A 21,670-nucleotide genomic window follows, 5' to 3' on the forward strand; every position below is an offset into this window, starting at 1 on the left:
CCTCCCAGGGGCTCCTACCCATCAGTTCCCTAAGGGAGTCTAAGTCTGCTTTTCTTAAGTCCAGGGTCCATATTTTGCTACTCTCCTTTCTTCCTTTTGTCAGGTTCCTGAACTCAGCCATCTCACGGTCGCTGCTGCCTAGGTTGCCACCCACTTTTACTTCCCCTACCAATTTTTCCCTGTTTGTAAGCAGCAGGTCAGGAGGAGCACGGCCCTAGTTGGTTCCTCCAGCACTTGAACCAGGAAATTGTCCCCAACACTCTCCAAAAACTTCCTGGATTGTCTGTGCATTGCTGTATTGCTCTCCCAGCAGATGTCACGTTGATTGAAGTTCCCCATTAGAACCAGGGCCTGTGATCGGGAAACTTCAGTTAGTTGTCCGAAGAAAGCCTTGTCTACCTCATCCGTCTGATCCGGTGGTCTATAGCACACACCCACCACGACATCACCCTTGTTCTCGCCTCTAAACTTAACCCAAAGACTCTCAACAGGCTTTTCTCCAGTTTTATACTGGAGCTCTGAGCAATCATGCAACTCCTCCACCTTTCTTCCCATACCTGTCCTTCCTGAACAGTTTATACCCATCCATGACAGTGCTCCAGTCATGTGAACTGCCCCACCAAGTCTCTGTTATTCCGATCACATCATAGTTCCTTGATTGTGCCAGGTCTTCCAATTCTTCCTGCTTGTTACCTAGGCTTCTTGCGTTCGTGTACATGCACTTAAGATAACTAGCCGATTGCCCTACTTTCTCAGTATGAATCAGGAGGCTTCCCGTCTTGTACCCTCCTCCTTGTGTTTCCTCCCTGTATCCTACTTCCCCACTTACCTCTGGGCTTAGGTCACCATCCCCAGCGAACCTGAATTCCTCCCTGAAGTATGAAGTCAGAAGCATCTGGGGGACAAGAACTTGTTTGCTTGGGATGAATCCAGCACAAATGTGCCAAGTCAAATGGTTTTTCTTGCAGACTACATATTTTCGGTCTTTTTTTCACATGGCAACTTTGCCGGTTTCCTGAGTTTCTCTGAAGCTGTGGGAATTGTAAATGAAAGTACAGAGTGATTTGTTCATGTTAAGAAATTGTCCTGGCACTCAAATGCTTCAGTGTGATCTCTTTCACTGACTCCTCTCCTAATTTAGATTATCCAGATACAGATGTTCTCTCTCATTTTCAGAGCATTATCAGGTTTTTAGGATGCATCTGTTTAAAATATTTCTGGTTCAGTTGTCTGGAAGTGCCACCGGCATGAACCCATCCACACCACCTCAGAACTTCCATTAGATTTGAGATTTTGTTCCTTGCCCTGATGTCTCTGTTAGCCTATACTCTCTTGTTGCAGGGAGGAAGATTAAATTCTGAGGGAGTCAACATTTTGCTTGATCCTTCACTTTAGGAAAAAGTAGCAAGGATAGTACTTATTTGAATCTCACATTGTATCTATTACTGAAACCTGCTGTCTGAAATTCAAATCTTCTCTGTAGGGCAATGGTTTTCTCCTTTCTCTCTCAATCCTTTCTTTTGCATAATATCCTAATGATCACCCACCAGTAAAAAGCCTGGAAAGTTGAAAGATTCTCATATTGAGGCAGGCTGAGGTCGGTCACTCTGGTGTGGTTATGCATTTACTATAGCATCATTTCTCTCCAATTCAAAGCTCCAGCAGCCATATCCTTGTGATAAGGGGTAGCTGAGACTGATGAAATATGCAATGGTTGCTGCGCTAATTTCATACCACAGCTTGACACTCATACTTTATGATTTCACCTTTAAAAGGTTTTTTCCTTTACAAGCTGCTTTCTCTTCCCTTCTTCGCACATTGTGTTTTATCTTTCACAGCATCCTTGTCTCAGCTGGCCACACAAAGTTAATATTTCCTAATTTTAGAGGGAATGAGGGATATTGCTATTGGCATGAACAGTGATGTGCTGTTTGCATAACCTCTGCGTGACAAGATGGGGACAGTAACATGAATGTGGTCAGCCTCTGGAAAAGGCAGAACTCCATTCAAACTGGAGGGTATGAGAACACCCATGATTAGGTATGATACTCCCACATCAAATATGAACCCTCAGAATTTGGGCAAGATTAGTCGCTCTTTTTCTTTTTTTCCTCCTCCCTCCTTTGGCTATTCCTATGTAGTAGCACAGTTGGAGATATTCACAATATAATCTCCAACCCTTACAAAGAACTCAGGGATGGGAAACTTTGCAACATTATGTGACTTTGCAGGATTCGGAGGGTTGCACCTAATTTCCATACTTTTAAAATCAATGTATACACCCACGGTATTTTCCTGTAGCCATGCCCTCTGTGCTAGGCTAAGAAGCTGCTTGTTGCTTGAATACATCAGTTAAAAGGAAAAACCCAAGGCATACAGAGAACCACTAGAAGATTAGGGATGTGATATTTGCCTGACCTGGTGCTGAACCCTGTTCTCCTCCCCAAGGCTCCCAAAACTTTGGAGACGTGTGTTATTCTGCTTTGTAATCATGTTACAACATGCTAGCAATGTAGTTTAAAGACTACAAGCCTGACTCTTCTCTCACATCTACTTAGTTAACACTGACATAACTCCATTGAGCTACAGTGTAGTTACTCCCAATTTACTCTAGAGAAAGTGAGAGGAGAATTAGGCCCGACCAGCTGGAAAACTTGTGATATTTCTGATCCAGGGTGGACAACAGAAATACAAGACAAACAACCACAACAGCAACCACATGAATATTTCAGAAACTTTAAAGGATCGGGGGAAGTTTGGTTCTAAAATATGCTGAAGGTTTGGGGTAATTCACCCATCGCTAGTAGAAGTGTGGTATAGGGTTGAGCTTAAAGCTTTATGCTAGAAGAAAGCATATAGCTAAGGTAATCAGAATCTGGTAAACCAAGGGGGAAGAACACCTAAACATGAGAGACTGGTTTCTGTTGAAGCTGAATGGGATAAAACCAGCTGGTGATGTCATTTTTCTTATAAAACTGAAAACAGTGGAAGAAGTGATGGGTATTGATTAGTGCCAGATTCAGCTGCCACACTTGGGGGGACCAAGTAAAACTACACAAGCCCCAAACAATGCATCGTGTGTAGTTTTACCTGGTCCCCAAAGAATGCATCGTGTGGGACTTGTGGAAGTGTCTGGAGCACTCAAGCCAAGCAAAGTCTTTATTGATTATGCTCCTTTCATATCTTTTCTTCTTGCGTAATTGAATAAAACTTGTCAGCCAAGTAAATGCTATTTTGTACAACCACTTTAAAAGCATTCATTTTGAGCATTGATTCAGCCTTTCAAAGCTTCTCACTGAAAAGAATAGTGTAGGTAGAACAACAGAGAACGTCCTTGAACAAGGATGCAGTGAGCAGTCTCCCAGTAGAAGTATGAAAATAATTAGTGTTTAAGCTTGTGATTTAACTATGTGGAATTATTTTTTTTACTAGTCGGATAATGCACAGAATTTATATTCTTGTCTTAAAATTTGGGATAATAATACTGCCTTACTTTGCAGAAGTTTATGGGAGGATACATTCATTAGTAGTTAAGGTGTTCAGATACTACAGAAAGGGAGCTATGTTCATTCCTAGGTAGATAGTGTATGTCCAGGGTGCCTTTCAAACTATATAAACACAGAAGTGCTCAGTAATTATATTACTGATGTCTCTTATCATAGAATCATAGGACTGGAAGGAAAAGGACCTTCGTTATGTTTGACAGACAAATAGTCTTCATCTAAGCAATAATTTCTGGGAGAAACAAGTAAAAGAACATGTGTGTGTACATATATTTATAAAATATACAGATTTACAGCTGCTAATTAATGGGAGTGGCTTTAAATTAAATTTGTCCTGCATAATCTTATATCAGCTGTTTAACTTGCTGAAAGGCTTTTTAACTTTAAGCAAAATAGCTGCAGCCAAATCTTTTAGGTGAATAGACCAGATGGTACAGGTTCAAATGATCAGAACCAAGTATGTATATCAAAATCCCAACTCACTTTAGAAGCATGGGATTTCAAGCTAGTCACTGTGTTTTACCAGTTTTAGCATGTACATCCCAATCCAAATGTATTAATAAAGTGGTTTCATTGGTGGAGGCTTTGGGGTTTTGCATTCATTATGGAGAAGTAACAGATTAGGGCCTATACATTCTTTATACGCTAAGTAGAATTCAGAATGCAGTGAATGTATCAAGCCCTGAGGCAACCTTCTGCTTTTACCTTAATATCATCTATATTTCTCTAATAGCAATAGACTTGTCTAGCCTTTTACCTTCAGCTAGGCTTAGTAACACTTTGGATAGTTTAATGACATTTTTTGAATATCTCAAGGTTTGCTATTGGTTATACCAGTGTAGTCAAGTAAACCATTCTAATAGTTTGCTGATATCCTTGTCACATATTAAAAAGTCATTAGCAGAAGAATCTGACTGAAAAAAAAGTATTTGTGTTATCTAACAAGAGGCATTTCCCCCATTTGGATCATATTTCATTAAAATACAAAGTTCTTTCACTAAAGGTTTTATTATATTTATGCTTAAATGGAAGCATTTTTCATATTTTTATCATGACTTTATACATTCACTTTCCAGATTCTTCATTTTACTTTCAGACCAAGAGCCCAATTTTCACTTAGCCTAAGGCCACTTTACAGGGCTCTGGAGATGTAAAGGGGTCTCAAAGGGAGTATAAATATAATTTATTGCCTTTTTAAGGATGGTTTGCGCTGCCAGAGCAGTGTAAAGTTTCCTTACGTAAATGAGCATCAGGCCTATATAACTTTGTTTTTTGATGCAATGGTTGGGCATGACTTCACTCCTTTAAGATAGTTCCTAAATGCATGGTAAGCAGTACTATCTGGTACCAGTCTAGCTTGTTTCACAGAAAAATTACCTCAATTTGATTACATAGCAAGCCATTCTAAAAGATGGAGGAATTGTACCTCCATCTTCTACAAGGAAGTCAGACATCACTGAAGCTGACCTGGACACCAATAATAAATCTTGTATGCGTATTCTGAAATTACCACAATGTCAATGGAAGATAGATGGGGCAAAGAGGGAAATAAAAAATAGATCACATTTACAATTGGCATCCACAGTACCCTATGTCTTTGTGAGCCCACAGATATCAAGGCTGTGCTAATCTTAGCTTTTTAATAAAAATTACATCTATAGCACTTTTCATTGCAGAGAATTGAAAATTTTTCATGTTAACTTTTCCTGAAACTGGTGTGCTAGTCACATTCCCAGGGCCTGTACTTGATGGCTTGAGAAGTACATGGCTGTGGTTTGCTTTGATTTTTTTGTAGGAGTTCATGGACTATCGCTGGGATAGTGCTATACGCTTTCCCCCCCACTCTTTTACGTTTGTATTATTTTAACCTTAATTTCATGATCTGCCTCCTCCAGAGTCACTCCACAATGTTTTGAGTATCCACACATTGCTTTTTCTTTTCATTATTTCTCTTCTTCCCTGATACACACTCATGATATGTGATGCATTTTGAAAGCCTCACTTCTCAGCTGTTGCCTGTAGGGTCCACATTTCACACCCACTAGTCCTAATAGAACAAAGCAATATTTATATCAGTTTGCCTTTTGTAGCACCTGACAGATTCTGAGTTCCAAATTTTTTTGTTTGTATAAATGTAAAAAAAAAAAAAAAAAGTCTTTGGCAATGTTTTTGAGATGCCTTGGGAATAAACCTCATGTTCATTTGCTAAAGAACAGAATGGTTTTACTTTCTGGACTTTTCTGTAATCATTTTGTATTGTAAGAACTCTCTCCTTCCCCAGAATTAGTTTCTTGCAGTCATATGGACAGTAGATTTACTCATCTTCAACTACTCTTGTTATTACAGAAGGTTAGCAATAAGGACATTATCAAACCACTAGTAATATTAGAGCTTATGACTCTGATTCAAATTCTACTATCACAGCTATCCAAGAGTATTATACGTTACAACATCCGTGTAAAGATTGAACTCATGATGCGATATGCATATCCCTTTCCTGTTGCTAAACTCATTTTATAGCTTTGTTCTGACTGCTGCTTTCTGGTCACAATATTCTGTAGAGCAGGGGTCGGCAACCTTTCAGAAGTGGTGTGCCGAGTCTTCATTTATTCACTCTAATTTAAGGTTTCGCGTGCCAGTAATACATTTTAACGTTTTTAGAAGGTCTCTTTCTATAAGTCTATAATATATAACTAAGCTATAGTTGTATGTAAAATAAATAAGGTTTTTTAAATGTTTAAGAAGCTTCATTTAAAATTAAATTAAAATGCAGAGCCCCCCCGGACCGGTGGCCAGGACCCGGGCAGTGTGAGTGCCACTGAAAATCAGCTCGCTCCATAGGTCACCTACCCCTGCTGTAGAATTATAACAAGCTGATTGAGAACACATAAGAAAGTCAGGATACATGCATTTTTTTCCCCATTAAAATTGTAAGAGTTTTTTTCTGTTCCTTTTTCAAAAACTGAAGACAGCTCATTATTTACGAAGCATTGTGTAGTTAAAAGATCCTTTTGCTTGGCAACAGCTCACTGTATAGGAGGAACAGGAGTTGATCATCTGGTCATATGGGTCATTGTAAAATATGATCAGATTTCTATTTATTTGTATTGTATTTAACATTTAAAAGTTTAGTTGAGTGATTTTCAGTTTATGATCATCTAGTTAGGACTTTTTCCCTCTTAAAATGTATTGTATAATTCAGCTTTTGAAATGTTAACTAAACATAAGCAGATTTTTTTGTTCTATGACTAGAGCTAAAATGCATTTATAAAGTAAATGTTTGCTTATAACCTTTGTTATTTTTCAAAGGTGCTTCTGATCAGCTCTGGTGTATTGTGAATTTCTTTGCTTATTTTCCAGTGGTAGGGAACTGTAAATTTTGATTACTTGCAGGATTTTTTGTGTTTGTTTGTTTGCACTGTAATGAAATTTCATTTTCCCTTGCTGCAAAATACATGGTTTATAAAAAGCATTGACGAATCAGATTAAAGTGTTGTAATTCAAGTCTTGTACCACGGCTTGGCATTTCATTCCATTACAATTGCAAATGAGGTTGTTGTACATGTCCCTTAAAGTGCCAGGGGTCACCTATCTCAGTCATTAAATGTGCTAATTCTCTGTAATTTACTCATGCTTTGCAGTATGGACTGAACATTCAAGTGTCTCATTGGCAGAAGTTAACTAGAATAGCCCTGAACCACTGAGCTTAAGACCATAGGGAAAAATATTGTGGGACAATCCTGATCCCAAGATCAGAACCTGAGCAAAAGGGCATTGAACGTGAGAGTTATGTGGGGATTCATAGGGACAGAATCCTTTTTTCCATCTGCAAGTAGGTTCTGGGCCACACACACAGTTCTAGGGCTGGTGTTATGCAGGAGATCAGACAATGATCACTGTGGCCTTATCTATGAAAAAATGAAAATAAAGAATTTGCACAGAAACCGTAAAAAGAAAGCTGATGTCATAATTCTTTAATTGTTCTTGATTTGTGGATTCTAGGGCAACAGTCACAATCTTAGGCCCAAGCACGTGAGTAAGTGCTGTCTTGCTTGGGAATACTTTCTGACCAGGGCCTTAAGGCTGTAGCATTTTACTAGTTCTGTACATAGTGTAGGATTTGTTTTCTCTTTGTTTAGGACACTTTTCAATTTGTTTTCACCTCTCAACACCTCTCTTCCATTTTAATTCACCTTGTTGGATTTGTCCTGTTTTCTTATGCATGATATATAGCATAAGAGTCCAAATGCAAACCGTGCTATGAAAAAGGAATTCATGAATTATGAAGAGGCTGTTGTGGTTAAGTAGGAGTTTAAAGAAGAAAACACAAATAGAGGGCATTAAAAACAAAATACAAAGAAAGTGGGAAGAAAGATGGTAGAGCAGACCTATAAAAACACATAGAAAAGTTAGAGATTTAAAAAAGAGTAATGATTAGCAATTGAGCCAGACACATTGCAACTAGGTGCCCAGCTAGCAAAAATAAAAAGCCATTGGGCTATTTAAAAATGAGGGTAGAGAAATTATATCATGGGATAAGGAGCAAACGTTAACTGCTGCTGCTTTTGTCTGTCTTTACAAAGGAGGCAGGTGGCAATCTCACTGATTTGATGTTCAGTTCCCCAGGGAGGACAGATGAGTATTTAAGTAACATAAAATTAACAGACTTAATTTGGAGATCCGTTGCTTATGGAGGACAGTTAAAATGGGTAGCATGCAAGTAATGGGGATGATTATAAAAATGTTAGGTGCAATTTAAAGGTCTTGACTCAGAAGAGCTGAAGAAGTAGCTAGAGGGTTGTGCAAGTTAAGCATGTGTCAAGGGTACCTGAGTATGGTACTTTCCCTTCTCCCAATCCAGCAGTAAACATGAGCCAGCTAGCTCAGCAGCAGGGCAGATCTGCAATTTACAGCAGCTCGGTCGAAGTGACAGGAAGCCTAACTCAGGGGTTTCTTCAGGAGCGTGCCTGTAAATACTAGCATCGGATCCACTGAGTCAGAAATGCTGATCTTTGTGGCTTGTTGTTTCACAATGAGAGGCATTTTGCACCATGTTACTGTTGTTCTTATTACCAAGCTATCGGCAGAGGAAAACGAGCTGCATTTTTAAGTCCGTTGGACAATCAGAGTGTGAAACTTATATGTTTAAAAATAAATTGCAATGGCTTGTCCTATCCACATGTCTCAGACTGTGACTGCCTGTGTGAGGTAGTATTTTCTTTTCAGGCTGCCTGTGTTGGGTTCTGCTCTGTGCTTTGCACAACGCGCTGTTTCACTTTCACTAATGTGAGTCTTTCCTAGCAGGAGCAAGGTGAACATTTCCAGAAGAGGTTATTTGTTATCTCTTGCAAATGTTAAGAGTCTACTCTGGGGAGATGGAGCACAGAAATTGGCACCGATAATTAGTGGCTGGTATTCAGATATGCAGAAGTTGCTGCAAATGAGCACCTCATAGAGAGACCTTGGGATAATTTACTAAAATATGGTGCAGTCCGAGGTAACTTTTGGAATGTTATTGCACAAATCGCATGCGTCTGGGGGGCTATATGGAAGGTGGCACGTTGGAAATCTGAAGAGGCAGTTCAGACTCTTATTTTGTTCTTATTTTCCCCTCTCCCATTTCTGACACTCGATAATTAACAGAGCAGGAATGTGATGGTCTAACAGTAAAATTACTGGTGCAATTAATGAAAGTTGAAATGTCAAATCTGGGGTTAGTGGACCAGTATGATAAAAGACAAAATGCAGCCTCAACCTGCCATTGAGAAATCACGGATTTATTACAGCTGCATCTGCTTCTCATTTATTTTCCCTGTTACCGGATACAGGTGTTATTTATTTTAGATCTTTTGTTTATTCTGATTTAAACATAATTTGTCGGGAGAAGGGGTAGAAATAATTTAAAGAAATGAATGTAGCAGTACACCATCCATTAGACCGTGACAGTGAGATGAATAATGATCAAATGAGTAAATCAAATGGAGGCATCTCTAGCAGCCGCAGGATAATCAACTAGGAAAAGATACTAAGTAGGAGGGCAGAATATGTAGTTACTGTGACAAGTGCTTTGTATGACTTGTGAACAACAGTGTGTGGCGGTGCCACCTGTTGGGGCGCTGAGGGACAGTGCTGCCTGCTGGAGAGGGGCGTTCTGTCCCACAGGAAGGATGTTGAACCAGATCCTGAGAGGTACTGAATACCTGTAACTCCCATAATTGTCTTGGAGAGGATATCACTTGGGGAACAAAGATGAGATTGGCTGTGAAGAATTCATGCTCCAAGGAAAGGCTAAAGGCATTGGATGACTTGCCTTCAAAGTGACTCATTGGAGAACTTCAATGGGAGTGTTTAGGACACTAAGGGACATAATAAGAAAAAGAAGAGTGAAATAATAAGGAATCCAGCAAGCAACTGGCTGCAAAGTTTAGTAAACAGAGAGCTAGGATCATCCCATGATGCTTTGCAGGATTATTCATGGCAGGAATATAGATGTTATGTGTAGTCAAGCCTCTCACCTCCAGAGCACCCCCTTAGGTCTGGACACGATACTGCAGGAGTTCTTCCAGTCTTGTGCGCCTTTGTCCATGTTGATTCCACAATGGCCTGTTGTTTTAAGTGGCCATACCCTCTAGTTGGGTCACTTCTCCATTTGGCTCTAACTGCAATGTCCAAAATAAGAAAACCCAAAGTCTAATGTCTTTAAGCCTGGCCTTCAACTACCATCTGGGACTTGTAGTTCTTGGCCTCATCCATTTCTAGTACTCTTATCTTCCTCTTTGTTCTCCTCTGGGTTCCAGCCCATGGACCCTGTGTTAGGTGGATAAGGACTAATCACTCTACCCCTTCCTTGAGCTGCTCCTGTTTTCTCCCTTGATGTGTTCACCAGACCTCTGGACAATGCTATACCCCCAATCCTACGGCTGTGTGGGTCTTTCCAGCTTCTTCTTAGCCAGCTACGGAGATGCTTCCATGAAGACCATTTTCTGCCCTGCTCTGCAGATGCTGGGCTGTATTGTGAGTATTTAGAGCAGTCAATATCTCACTTGTCCAGACTGAAGTTCCCCACAGACCTCCTCGTGGAACTGGGGTTGTGCCTTGGGTCCGCTGCAAGGTTTTTGTGAGCTTCCTTCAGCAGGCTAGTCTTCTCCTGCCAATGTCTCCCTACTGTGAGGGAAGAGGCAGCCTTTATGCTGCTCCCCTTCTCCCAACTCCTTCCCACTTGGTTGGGTGAGAGGCGAGCCATGCCCCACTCTCTCTATAAGGCTCCTAGCCCCTGGGCTTTAAAGGTACAGTTAAAGGATTCCCTCTCCAAGCATTATTCATTCCCAGGGCTGCTTCCTTTCTATCCCTATTCCCTTAGGTCTCTCTATCTAGATATCTATTGGATCTTTCAAGCCCTTAAAGGGCCATGGTAGTGAGGGGTGGGAGGGCTGATCATCCTGTCACACCACCTAGAAATCATTATTTTATTTTGATTTAAACACATAAATGGAAGGGAAAAAAAACAGACAGCTCTCCCAAGGACATCATCACAATTGTCGGAGAATAATAGAGTTCTCACTTTTTGTTTGGGTACAGCAAGTCAGATACTTTATTCTCTGCTTCCACACAGTCCATAAAAACAACAGAGCAGAGACTGATCTGTCAGCACCACCGTCAAAACTGCCTGTCATCAATGACATCAACACAATCTCCTCATCTCAGATCACGCCAAAGCATTCAGCCCCTCAGAGATCCAGTCTCCCTTGCCCTGCCAAGCACTGGAAAGAGAAACCATTTCTCCATATCATGTTCAGTAGCCTCTGTTTTGCCATTTTTTATTATACCTATCTGTGTGCAAAGTAAACAGGACATGACTTGTAGCCATTGCCAAGCTAGTCTAGCGTTTCTAAAAAGCTTATAAGATTTACTGTCAAATTTCACAGTAACTACAGTTTGCCATAGTAGAGAACAAAAATACGGTTGCCACAAGATTTTGTAGTAAATCTCATGAGGTTTTGAGTGATTGCTAAATAATTACTTCTGGTTGCTATAAAAGATTACCACCAACATTTTTATGCAGGAATACCCTATGAAATAGGGCTACAATGGGCTGTTTGACAGATTTTCAAACCCTGGTAAAGAATTCCCTTTAGGATTGCTAGTCTAGGGTTGTTTACCTGTCAGCCTGAAACTGTCAACTGGGTTTATAGGGAGGAACAAATTTTCCAGTTGAGCCATGGATTCTGACCAACTTAATTTCCAAAAACTTCAAGCTGCCCCAAGAGTTGGAGCCAATGGGAGCCTGCAGAATATGATTGCTGCATTCATTAGCTACATTTAAAGCTGTCTTTATCATAGGAAGAACTCCTGTTTGGAGCAGCAGAGGAAAGAAGGGGTACTGAAACAGGCATTCTCCCCTTCTGTTTGTGTCATCAACCTGTTGCATCTTGTTATTAACCAAGATTGTAAACTCTTTTGTGGCAGGGCCTTTGCTTTTATTACGTGGTCGTATGCCTACTGCAATGGGGTTCTTGTTCATAGATATTTAAGGCCAGAAGGGACCATTAGATCATCTAGTATCGCCTGTATAATAAAGGACAAAGAATTTCATCCAGTTATTCTTGTATTGAGAGCAGTAACTTGTGTTTGACTAATTCTGGAAAGACAAGGTGGGTGAAGTAATACCTTGTATTGGTCCAACTTCCGTTGGTGAAAGAGACAAGCTTTCAAGCTTACACAGAGCTCTTCTTTGGGTGGTCTGGGAAAGATACTCACAGATAAATACAAGGGTGGAAAAGATAAGGGGTTAACACATGTTATAAGAGACCATTTAAGGTGAAAGGGGCAGCTAACACCTCTACAGACTTGATATGGGAACCCCCATCTTTTCATGTTCTCTGTGTGTGTGTGTTTGTGTATATTATATATGTATAATCTTTCTACTGTATTTTCCACTCCATGCATATGATGAAGTGGGTTTTAGCCCACGAAAGCTTATATCCAAATAAATTTGTTAGTCTCTAAGGTGCCACAAGTACTCCTCGTTCTTTTTGCTGATGCAGACTAACATGACTCCCACTCTGAACCTCTACAGTTGTAGAATAAAGGAGGTTTAGTAGGTTACAAATTGTTGTAATGAACCGTAAAACTAATGTCTTTCTTGAGCCCATGACTTTTGGTAACTAGCAGAGTTATGAATTTAAGCTCCCAGGCTTATCTTTTGAATGTGTTGTACAAGTTTCCTTTGAGGACAAGGACTGAGAGGTCAGATATAGAGTGATTGTTTTGTGAAAAGTGTTTGCCCATGGTGATGTGGTGTTTTTATCTTTTACCATTTTTCTGTGCGAGTTCATTCAAGAGCTGGGTGGTTGTTTGGTTTCACCCACATAGTTGTTACTGGGGCCTTTTGATACACTGGATGAGGTACAGCACATGTTGTGATAAGCATGTGTAGGACCTATGGCACAGCTGCTGCCGCCGGATCCCGGTTGAGGTTTCGTGGGAAAAATGTTTGCATTTTATTATGCATCATGCAAGTTCTGGGGCAGTTGAGAAGAGAGTATGCACTACTCACTTCCTGGGTTCATCGGTAATCTCCCTGGACTCTAGGGAGATTATTGATGAACCCAGGAAGCTGAGTTACACATACCACCGCCTCATCCACCCTGGAACCTGCATGGGGCATATCAAAAGCTAAGGTTCTTCTTCCGGAAGAGAGAAGAACTTTTGAATTTTCCCGTGGGGTGGCTTCGGGTCTGCAGATTGGCAACATGGCTGTGGCGGCTCTGGCTGACCTGGGGCTCCTCTGGGCAGGTTGGGGTGGGCTCAGGGCTCCTCTGGCCGGGGGGAGGAGGGAGCATGGGGTCCCGGGACTCTGGCTATGGGAGGGGGTGTGGGTACGGGCGGAAGGGGTGGAGCCGGGGGCTAGCCTCCCCGAAGTGGGGCTCCACCCGCTGCCCATGCCTATGGATCTTGAAAGTTTTTTTATGGGTGGTATTGATCATCATAGCAGTAGCGATATGTCTGCAGGTTTTGCATGTGTTGTTATGGTTGGGTCTGGTGCCTTTTGAGTTGGTCCATCCTGGACTGTGGGGAGCTTGCTTCCAATGATGAGCTTGGCAAAGTTGCTGGATTGTTTGAAGGCCAGGAAAGGGAATCCTCCAGCCTTAATTTGAAGACTTCAAGTGATGGAGAATTAAGTGTAGGGTTAAGTGCCAATAGTTTGTTTTAGCGGACACAGATCATTCATTAACTGCAACCCAGCCCCCCCCCCTTTTTTTAATAATGATCAATATTGGAAACAAATAAATAATTAACAATAATAATGTTACCTAATTTTCCACCTGGGAGATTGTGCTTGTATGTACAGTAATTCAATAAGACAAGTCAAGTTGGGCACAAAGGATCAAAAGTTGTTTTAAAAAATTTTTTGAATATATTTCTCATTGTATTTCTTTGTTATGTAAAATGTCCATGAGTTGTAGAAAACTTATCCACATCATTACTTTTCAGATAGATTTACATTTCTATGAATAGATCTAATATCTCTCTGCTGGCAGTGGTTTGTTTGTCCTCACATGGCTTAATGCAGAAAGCTTACAGGGGTAATTGCATTTGCAATGAAATTTGATCCTAGAACTGCAGAATCTGAATAATAAAAGGAAGGCATATGGGCACAAATCCTCAAAAAAATTTAGGCACCTAATTCCCATTAGAAGATCTGGGCCATTATCATATTTGCAGTTAGGGACAGCACCCCAGCACAAGACAGCTGAACAGTATCTTTATTCCAGAAACTTCTAACAACAACAAGGATTGTACTTCAAACAGGCACATGGTATATCAACATAGTAGCATGCTCTAGCACCGTCTTATTTGTTGTTATGTATTTATATTGTGGTAGGTACAGGTGCCGGCTTCCTCCGGGTTCCAGGGGTGCTTAAACCCTCCCCCTCTGCCCCAGGCTCCGCCCCCACCCGCCTCCTTCCCCCAAGTTCCCACCCTGCCTCTTCCTGCCCCAGTTCCGCCCCCTCCCCCGAGCATGCCCCATCCCCACTCCTCCCTCTCCCTCCCCCTCCTGCACATCGCAGAACAGCTGATCGCTATGGGCAGGAGGCGCAGTGGGAAGGAGGGGGAGGAGTTGATCAGCAGGGCCGCCAGCGGATGGGAGGCATGGGGGGCAGGGGAGCTGGCTGCCAGTTTCCATGTGTGCTCCCGCACTGGAGCACCCACAGAGTCAGTGCAGTGCCTACGGAGGTAGGGCCTATCGGCCTCAGCCCCATTGTCCCCATTGTCTTAGGCATTGTACACACACATAAGAAAGAGATGGTCCCTGCTCTGAAGAGCATACAGTCCAAGTATAAAGGGACATACAACTGGATGCCACAAAGAGATGGGGAGAGGATTCACATTTCCATTTGTTGCAATGTGGATATACTGTAGGCCAGATTTTTCTCTTTGTTACACACGTTTAAATGCAGAATAATGCAATGAAGTTACTTACACTGGTATAACATTGGAGTAAGAGAAGAAGCTGCTTCTTTTTCTGTCTCTATATTTTACCATATTTTGTCTTTTCAGTGAGGATTAAAACAATCACACCTTGATATACTGTTGACGGCCTATTTTTCTATTTAATTTCAGCAGCTGACCTGAGTAATCTGGATAACCTTGTCAGTATGCTGAGCCTCATTGAAGACCGAGTAAATAACTCAAGAAAGAGATATCGGAGGCATGCGACTGATGATGACTACAACATTGAAGTTCTCCTGGGAGTTGATGACTCGGTTGTACAGTTCCATGGAAAAGAACATGTACAGAAGTACCTTCTGACCCTGATGAATATCGTAAGTAACTTACCGCTATCTGCACTGAGGACTGAAAATGAAATTAGAGTAAATTTACTTTACTTTAGCTCTTTGAATAGGACAAGGTTGATCTTTCTCAATACAGGAAATAACATAAAATAAAATAACATAACACAAAAATTCAGCTTCTAGATAAGTATAAAAAAATAAAAAGTGGTGGCCAGGAACAGTACTGTCAGTGGGACCATTCCCATGCTTCAAGTTAAGCTTGTGCTTCAGTGCCATGCTGGACCAAAGCCTAAAGTCATGGAAAAGTATTTGGAATTCTGGGACTAGCACTGAAAAGCAGTCGGCATGCTTTAGGATGTATGTTCCCCTACCCCATGTTCCCCACAGACAACCTAGATATTATGAACTGTGTTCTAATAAGAGATTAAAAAACATTGATTGGGTTGTAAACTTATTTTTTAAAGTATTTGTTAAGATATCAAAAGACTTAATCAATCACCCAACCACTGGACCAGACTTTCTTCACTCTGCATTTAAATATGTACAATAAGCTACTTAGTCTTCTGAAATTGATATAATTTTTGCTCCATTGTTGGCATGTCTGGGTTTGCCTAACTGAATATGTAATCTTTTAGACCCCATCAATGTAATAGACTGTGTATGGTTGTGGTTGTAGGGTTGCCAGGTGTCCGGTTTTTGACCGGAACACCCGATTGAAAAGACCTGGCGGCTCCAATCAGGACCACTGACCGGGCTGTTAAAAGTCTGGTTGGCATGGGGCTGGCAGGCTCCCTACCTGGCTCCATGTGGCTACCCAGAAGTGACGACATGTCCCTGTGGCTCCTAGGTGGAGAGATGGCCGGGAGGTTCCGCGCTCTGCCTCTGCCCCGAGTGCTGGCTCCTCAGCTCCTATTGGCCGAGAACCATGGCCAATGGGGGCTGCGGGGGCAGCGCCTGTGGGCAGAGGTAGCGTGCAGTACTGCCTGGCCACGCCTCCACCTAGGAGCTGAGGGACATGCCAGCCGCTTCTGGGAGCCGCTTGAGATAAGCACTGCCCGCAGCCCGCATCCTCTCCTGCGCCATAACCCCCTGCCCTAGCCCTGAGCCCTCTCCCACACCCAAATTCCCTCCTGGAGCCTGCACCCCTGCCCAAGCCCGGTAAAAATGAGTGAGTGAGAAATAGAGCAAGCGACAGAGGGAGGGGGATGAAGTGAGCGGGGGTGGGGCCTCGGACAAGGAGAACAGGGGCAAGGCCTCGGGGAAGGGGCGGGGGTGGGGCAAGGGTGTTTGGTTTTGTGCAATTAGAAAGTTGACAACCCTATGTGGTAGTGATAAATTTAGACACAAGTCTCCATTAAATATAATAGGGTAGAATTTGACAGAAGACATTGACATATTTAGTCTGTGACTGAAAGAATTTGACTGGTAAGGGTTTAGACTGACCACAGAGGCTGAATGTCTTGATAGATTACTTTTGGGCACTTTGCAGAATGTGGAAGTTGAAATGTGAATGGTGGTCGAAAACACTGGGAACATTTCTGCCTGGAGCATAATTTTTAAAAATGTTATTTGATTACGAGACTCTTATCTCAGCATGGAGTTTTAAACTGACTGTCCAGATATATAACACTAATCTGACAATGTCATCTGTAATTTTTAGACTCTCCTAGTGTATTTTTCCAGTGACATCCTGGGACCTCCAACATCTGTCCCCCATCATGCAGTCTTTCTTTCAGCACATTACAGATGTTTAAGGAGCTGCTTATGCTGTTTTCTAGTCTGATTTTGGTGGTCTCTAAAAGACCCATGCCAGTATCCCATTGTGTGATTTATCAGTTAGAACATAAGCATAAGCATTCCAGGTCCTGAACTTCTGAATTGTGTGATAGCTAAGCAGGGAGTGGTAGTAATGATTGGCTGTCTTTCTGAAAAAATATACTTCAACTCAACCACAACATGATGCAGGAAGTGGTGGGTGGGGTCTTCTGCTTTTCTTTTGCAGGAAATTAGACTAGATAATCCCAACGGTCCCTTCTGGCATTAAAATCTATGAATCTCTGTTATGGCTGCTCTCCCCTTACTTATATTATTATTCCTGGTGGAATTCTGCACCATTGCACATGCGCAGAATGTATGTCCCTGCCGATTTCTTTGCTTCCCTGCAGAAAAATGGCTTTCTGATGGGACAGCAAAGGGAAGCCACAAGAGCCTTCATGAGACCCTCCCTAGCAGTATGTTCCGGGTGCCCAGGGCAACCGGCAGAGAGGCAGATCACTGTGGGGCAGGAGCGGGACTGGGGAAGACCTGGCTGGTGGCTTCTATCTTGTGCCGGGCTCAGCTGCTAGTTTCGGCTGGGCTGGGGAGGATGGGACTTCCTCTTCCCCTGCACGGCACCTGGGGCTGGGTCAGACCCACCCCCAGATTTTTCCCCTCTCTGTAGGAAGCTCTGCAAACTCTTCCCCCGACCCCATACTTACTGCACCCATCACTCCTTAGCAGTAGGGGGAGGGATCACTGTACAGGGAGCTGCTCCCCCATTTGCGCAACCCCGTGCATCCAGACCCCTCATACCCAGACCATCCTGTCGAGCCTCACCCCCAACACACCCAGAACCCTCCCTGATGAGCCCCACTCACCCTGTAGCTGGACCACCCCGACGAACCACCTGCCCCTGGATCCCCACCCCACTAAGCCCCACTCCCCCAGCATCTGGACCCCCTGCTAAGCCCTCCACACCAAGACCCCCCTGCTGAGTTCTATTCCCCCCACACTGTGACCCCCCCCACTGGGCCCCAACCACCTTCACCTGGAACCCCCTGCAGAGTCTCATTACCATTGCACCCAGAACCCCCATTGAGCCGCCCGTACCCAGATTGCCCCACACAGAACCCTCTTAACTTTTAAAAAATAATTAAAAGTGGTTTAGTGATGTTTATATTAAGTCTAGTGATTAAAAGCTAATTTTTATTCCATTCTCGTTTTCCTTTCAAGCATAACTTACACACACCTGTTCCCCATGTACATTCTCACATTCTTGCATAGTCTGATTTCCTTATCTGCAGTCCTTATTTAATGCTGCCATTAACCTTTATTATTCCTACGTACTTCCCACAAGAAGGAACCACGACTGAAACCTACAGGCTCTATGAGGACAGCCCCTAGATATTGCAAAGTGGGGATACTCTAAATGAATATGTTACAGGAAAATACAGAATCATAGAAGTTAGAAAAGAACTGCTTGGTCCCCTTTTCTATCTCCCTGCTAGTGCTGGATTTTTCTGTCAACATTTTCTGCAGGGTTCTGTCCAATGTGTAGGTTAGAATACTTCTAGGAAGGGTGCTGACACGAATTCCTTAGGCAGACTCTTCAATAGCAATAGATTGTGCTGTCAGCAAACTTTTTCCTGAGAACCAGCCTAAATATTTTCTTAGCTCATCTTTATTCCATTTTTCTTGGACACAGCTCTTTAGACCACCCCAGAAACTGATCTCCTGCTTGATGTTTACCAGGGGCTGCAGAGCACCACTGAAAGCATGTGTGTGCAGGAGATTGATTTGCTCCACCACCACCTGACCCTCCTCTTCCCCTGTCAGGCATCCCCTCCCCTCGACCCATGAGCCCTTCCACAAATCCCCTCCAAATCTGAGTGAGTGGCATTGCGACCTGGTGCATGACGTTGCAGCACCACTCAGGTTTGGTCCAGCGAAAAAGTGGTTGGCCTGTGGCCCGGGTGCCACCAACCCCCAGTTCTGTGGCCTATGACATTTAAATGCAACCCTTTAAATGCCATGCAAGTCCACCCTTCTTTATAATCTAGCCACGATAGCCATAATTTGTTGCTTTATTTCTTTAACTCATCCCCTCCACTCCCCAAAATAATTTTGTTAATACTTTCTCAGCAAAGACAAGAGACCGCATACTAAATGTTTTGGCCACACCGGATATTGTCAAAAAAGTGACTGAGGGTGAAGTGAAAGTAGATGCTGCCAAACTATTTGATTGGGTGACAGATTCCAAAGGAAAAGTAATAAGTGAAAGCAAGTATACAGTAGAACAATACTCGTAGAAAAATTAGGAGGAGAACTGTATTTATGCACAGTGCCATTAATGTGTGCTGCAATGCAAACTGCAATGTACTGTAAAAAATTAGCAGAAATATGGCATTAAAATATAAACAGTCATTAAGAGGGAAGGTCACTACAGGACAAAGGTGTGGACGCTGGAATTTGTCTCTATTTGTATAAGAAAGGAAGACTGATGGCTTTCAAATAATATAAGGAGTTGGACCCAAAATAACATAACAGACTTGGGCTCAATCCTAATCCTGCTGAAATCAGTGGGAGTTTTGCCATAAACTTTACTGGGAGAAGGACCAAACTACTGATGTTTAAATAGAAAGGATTGGATACAGAACAAATCAGGAAATGCAGTAATTGAGAATTTGGCATAAAATATCCTTTAGACAAAACATTTCATTCCACAAGCAATAGAAACACTGCATAGAATAAATCTGCCCAAACAACCATTCAGAACAAAAAACCAGCTATGCCACACCTAGGCTGTGTCTATACTAAAATTTTTATTCACTTTTCCCATTGCAGTGCTGTGCCAGTGCCCCACCATCTATGGTATCAATGGCAGGAGTTGTGGAGTATATTAATGTGGTGTCATCAAATCCAGCTCAGCACAGGTGTAGATGACATGGCGGTTGAAATGCTGATTGCTGATATTTTCAAACAGAGGGGATAAAAATGTAATCTGACCCCGATAAAAAATGAGTACAAAGAAATAAGACAGACCAAACCACCTTTCCCTGCTCAGTGATATCTCAAGTGTGCGCATTATTTACTTATTGTGTTTTCCAAATAAGGAGACATAGAGATACTCTGCCATCAATACCAATGAGCAAACAACCCACTGAAATAGAACATTATGTGAAACTAAAGATGTGAAACAGGGCAGAAAGCATGTATTGAAAAACATATAACAATTTAACAAGCCTTCAGGACAGTCCCTTCCACGGGTCATATAAGTGCATACACACACTTAGAGTTATGAATATTTGTGGTGTTAGCTTCCTCCAATAACAAGCTATAAAGTATGAACTAAAGACCAATGTGAGTCGGGTAAAAGCGTTTACTGTAAGACAACAAGATGATTAAAGAAGTTATAAAACCCATGGCTTATAAAATAATCAGTGAAGTTGAATTCTCCATGATGAACTGATTCCTGAAGGCTAAATCCCTGTGATAACTCACCTTACCATAAACATGGAAAGAAGGGAACCTAAACAAGGTTACTTTTCCCTGCTTTGTTAGGTTATACTGTATGCAAAGGGCATTAGCAGAAGGGCATTAATTAACCTTTCTCTGTGTGGTTGGGTGAGGCCCCAATGCCAACCCAATCAAACCAATATTTTTTTCAAGCCCAGTGTAATGACTTATTCAGTAAATCTGTTTTACACTGGCTAGGTGACAGGTCAATGTTGACACCTAAAAGTCCATAATGGGAGGAAAATCCAGGGGCTGGGGTATCCGGAATGGCCCGAACAGCTACTTTGATTTTTCCCCCCCCATAATTTGGAAATGAAGTCACAGTCCGGCCATAACTAATGGTGATAAATGCCAGAGGGTTTTTCACACTGTGGGCTGCAGCTAATCATAGCCTGGTTAAGCTATGAGAGTTTCAGTGGAGTGGAGAAGGCCATTTGCCACCTCATTTTCAGGCTCCAAACATTTCCAGATACAAAATCTCTTGTTTCCATTAACACCTTGGTACCTCCCCACAAAATAGTGTAAGCCTTTTTAGTGCAGTCTTTTAAGCAAATACTGCAGTTTTCACTTTATAGAGCCCCTCAGTAGCAGCCTGGTACCCTTGCCATTTCTCCTGCACATGGTAGTATGGTTTCTACCATGTAGGACATTGTCTTGCAAGGTGCGCTCTGTACCTCAAAAGACTGGGTTCACATATTGGTGACACGTTAACTTCAGATTTATCGTTATAGCAGTTGTGCTGTTGTATACAACAGTATGTAATATTACTATTTATGATGGGGCACCCGACTCCTTAGAGTAAAGCAGAAGTGATTGAATAGCATATTGAAATATCTTCTTACTATGTAGTCTACATGAGGGTGTGGAAGATACTCTTACTTCTCAAGTGAAGACAACAAATGTCAGAGATTCTATTAATCCATCTCCTTTTGCCATGCTTTCTCTTGGAGAGGTGTTTAAAGTACACTAGGAAAAATTGATTGTCTGGAGAGTCTTATGATTTATTATGAAATAGAAATTGCATACTACATGAAAATAGGGGAAGAAGAACTGAGCGTTTAATGGATAGTATAGTAGTGGTTTTGACATTGGTGA

The 21,670-nt window shown here is 42.1% G+C and overlaps 1 protein-coding gene across 2 annotated transcripts in view; it reads left to right on the top strand.

The window, feature by feature from the left end:
* The window catches only part of ADAMTS2 (ADAM metallopeptidase with thrombospondin type 1 motif 2), a 265,090-nt gene that overhangs the window by 169,349 nt on the left and 74,071 nt on the right, over nt 1–21,670 (top strand). Inside the window, exon 4 of one of the 2 annotated variants that reach the window (XM_054037724.1) lies at nt 15,129–15,331. In XM_054037724.1, the coding sequence (XP_053893699.1) occupies nt 15,129–15,331 (203 nt within the window). The remainder of the gene's footprint in view (nt 1–15,128; nt 15,332–21,670) is intronic. The other variant, XM_054037725.1, reaches the window with a different exon arrangement.

This window comes from Malaclemys terrapin, chromosome 8 (genome assembly GCF_027887155.1).
Source record: "Malaclemys terrapin pileata isolate rMalTer1 chromosome 8, rMalTer1.hap1, whole genome shotgun sequence".
Classification (NCBI taxonomy): domain Eukaryota; kingdom Metazoa; phylum Chordata; order Testudines; family Emydidae; genus Malaclemys; species Malaclemys terrapin.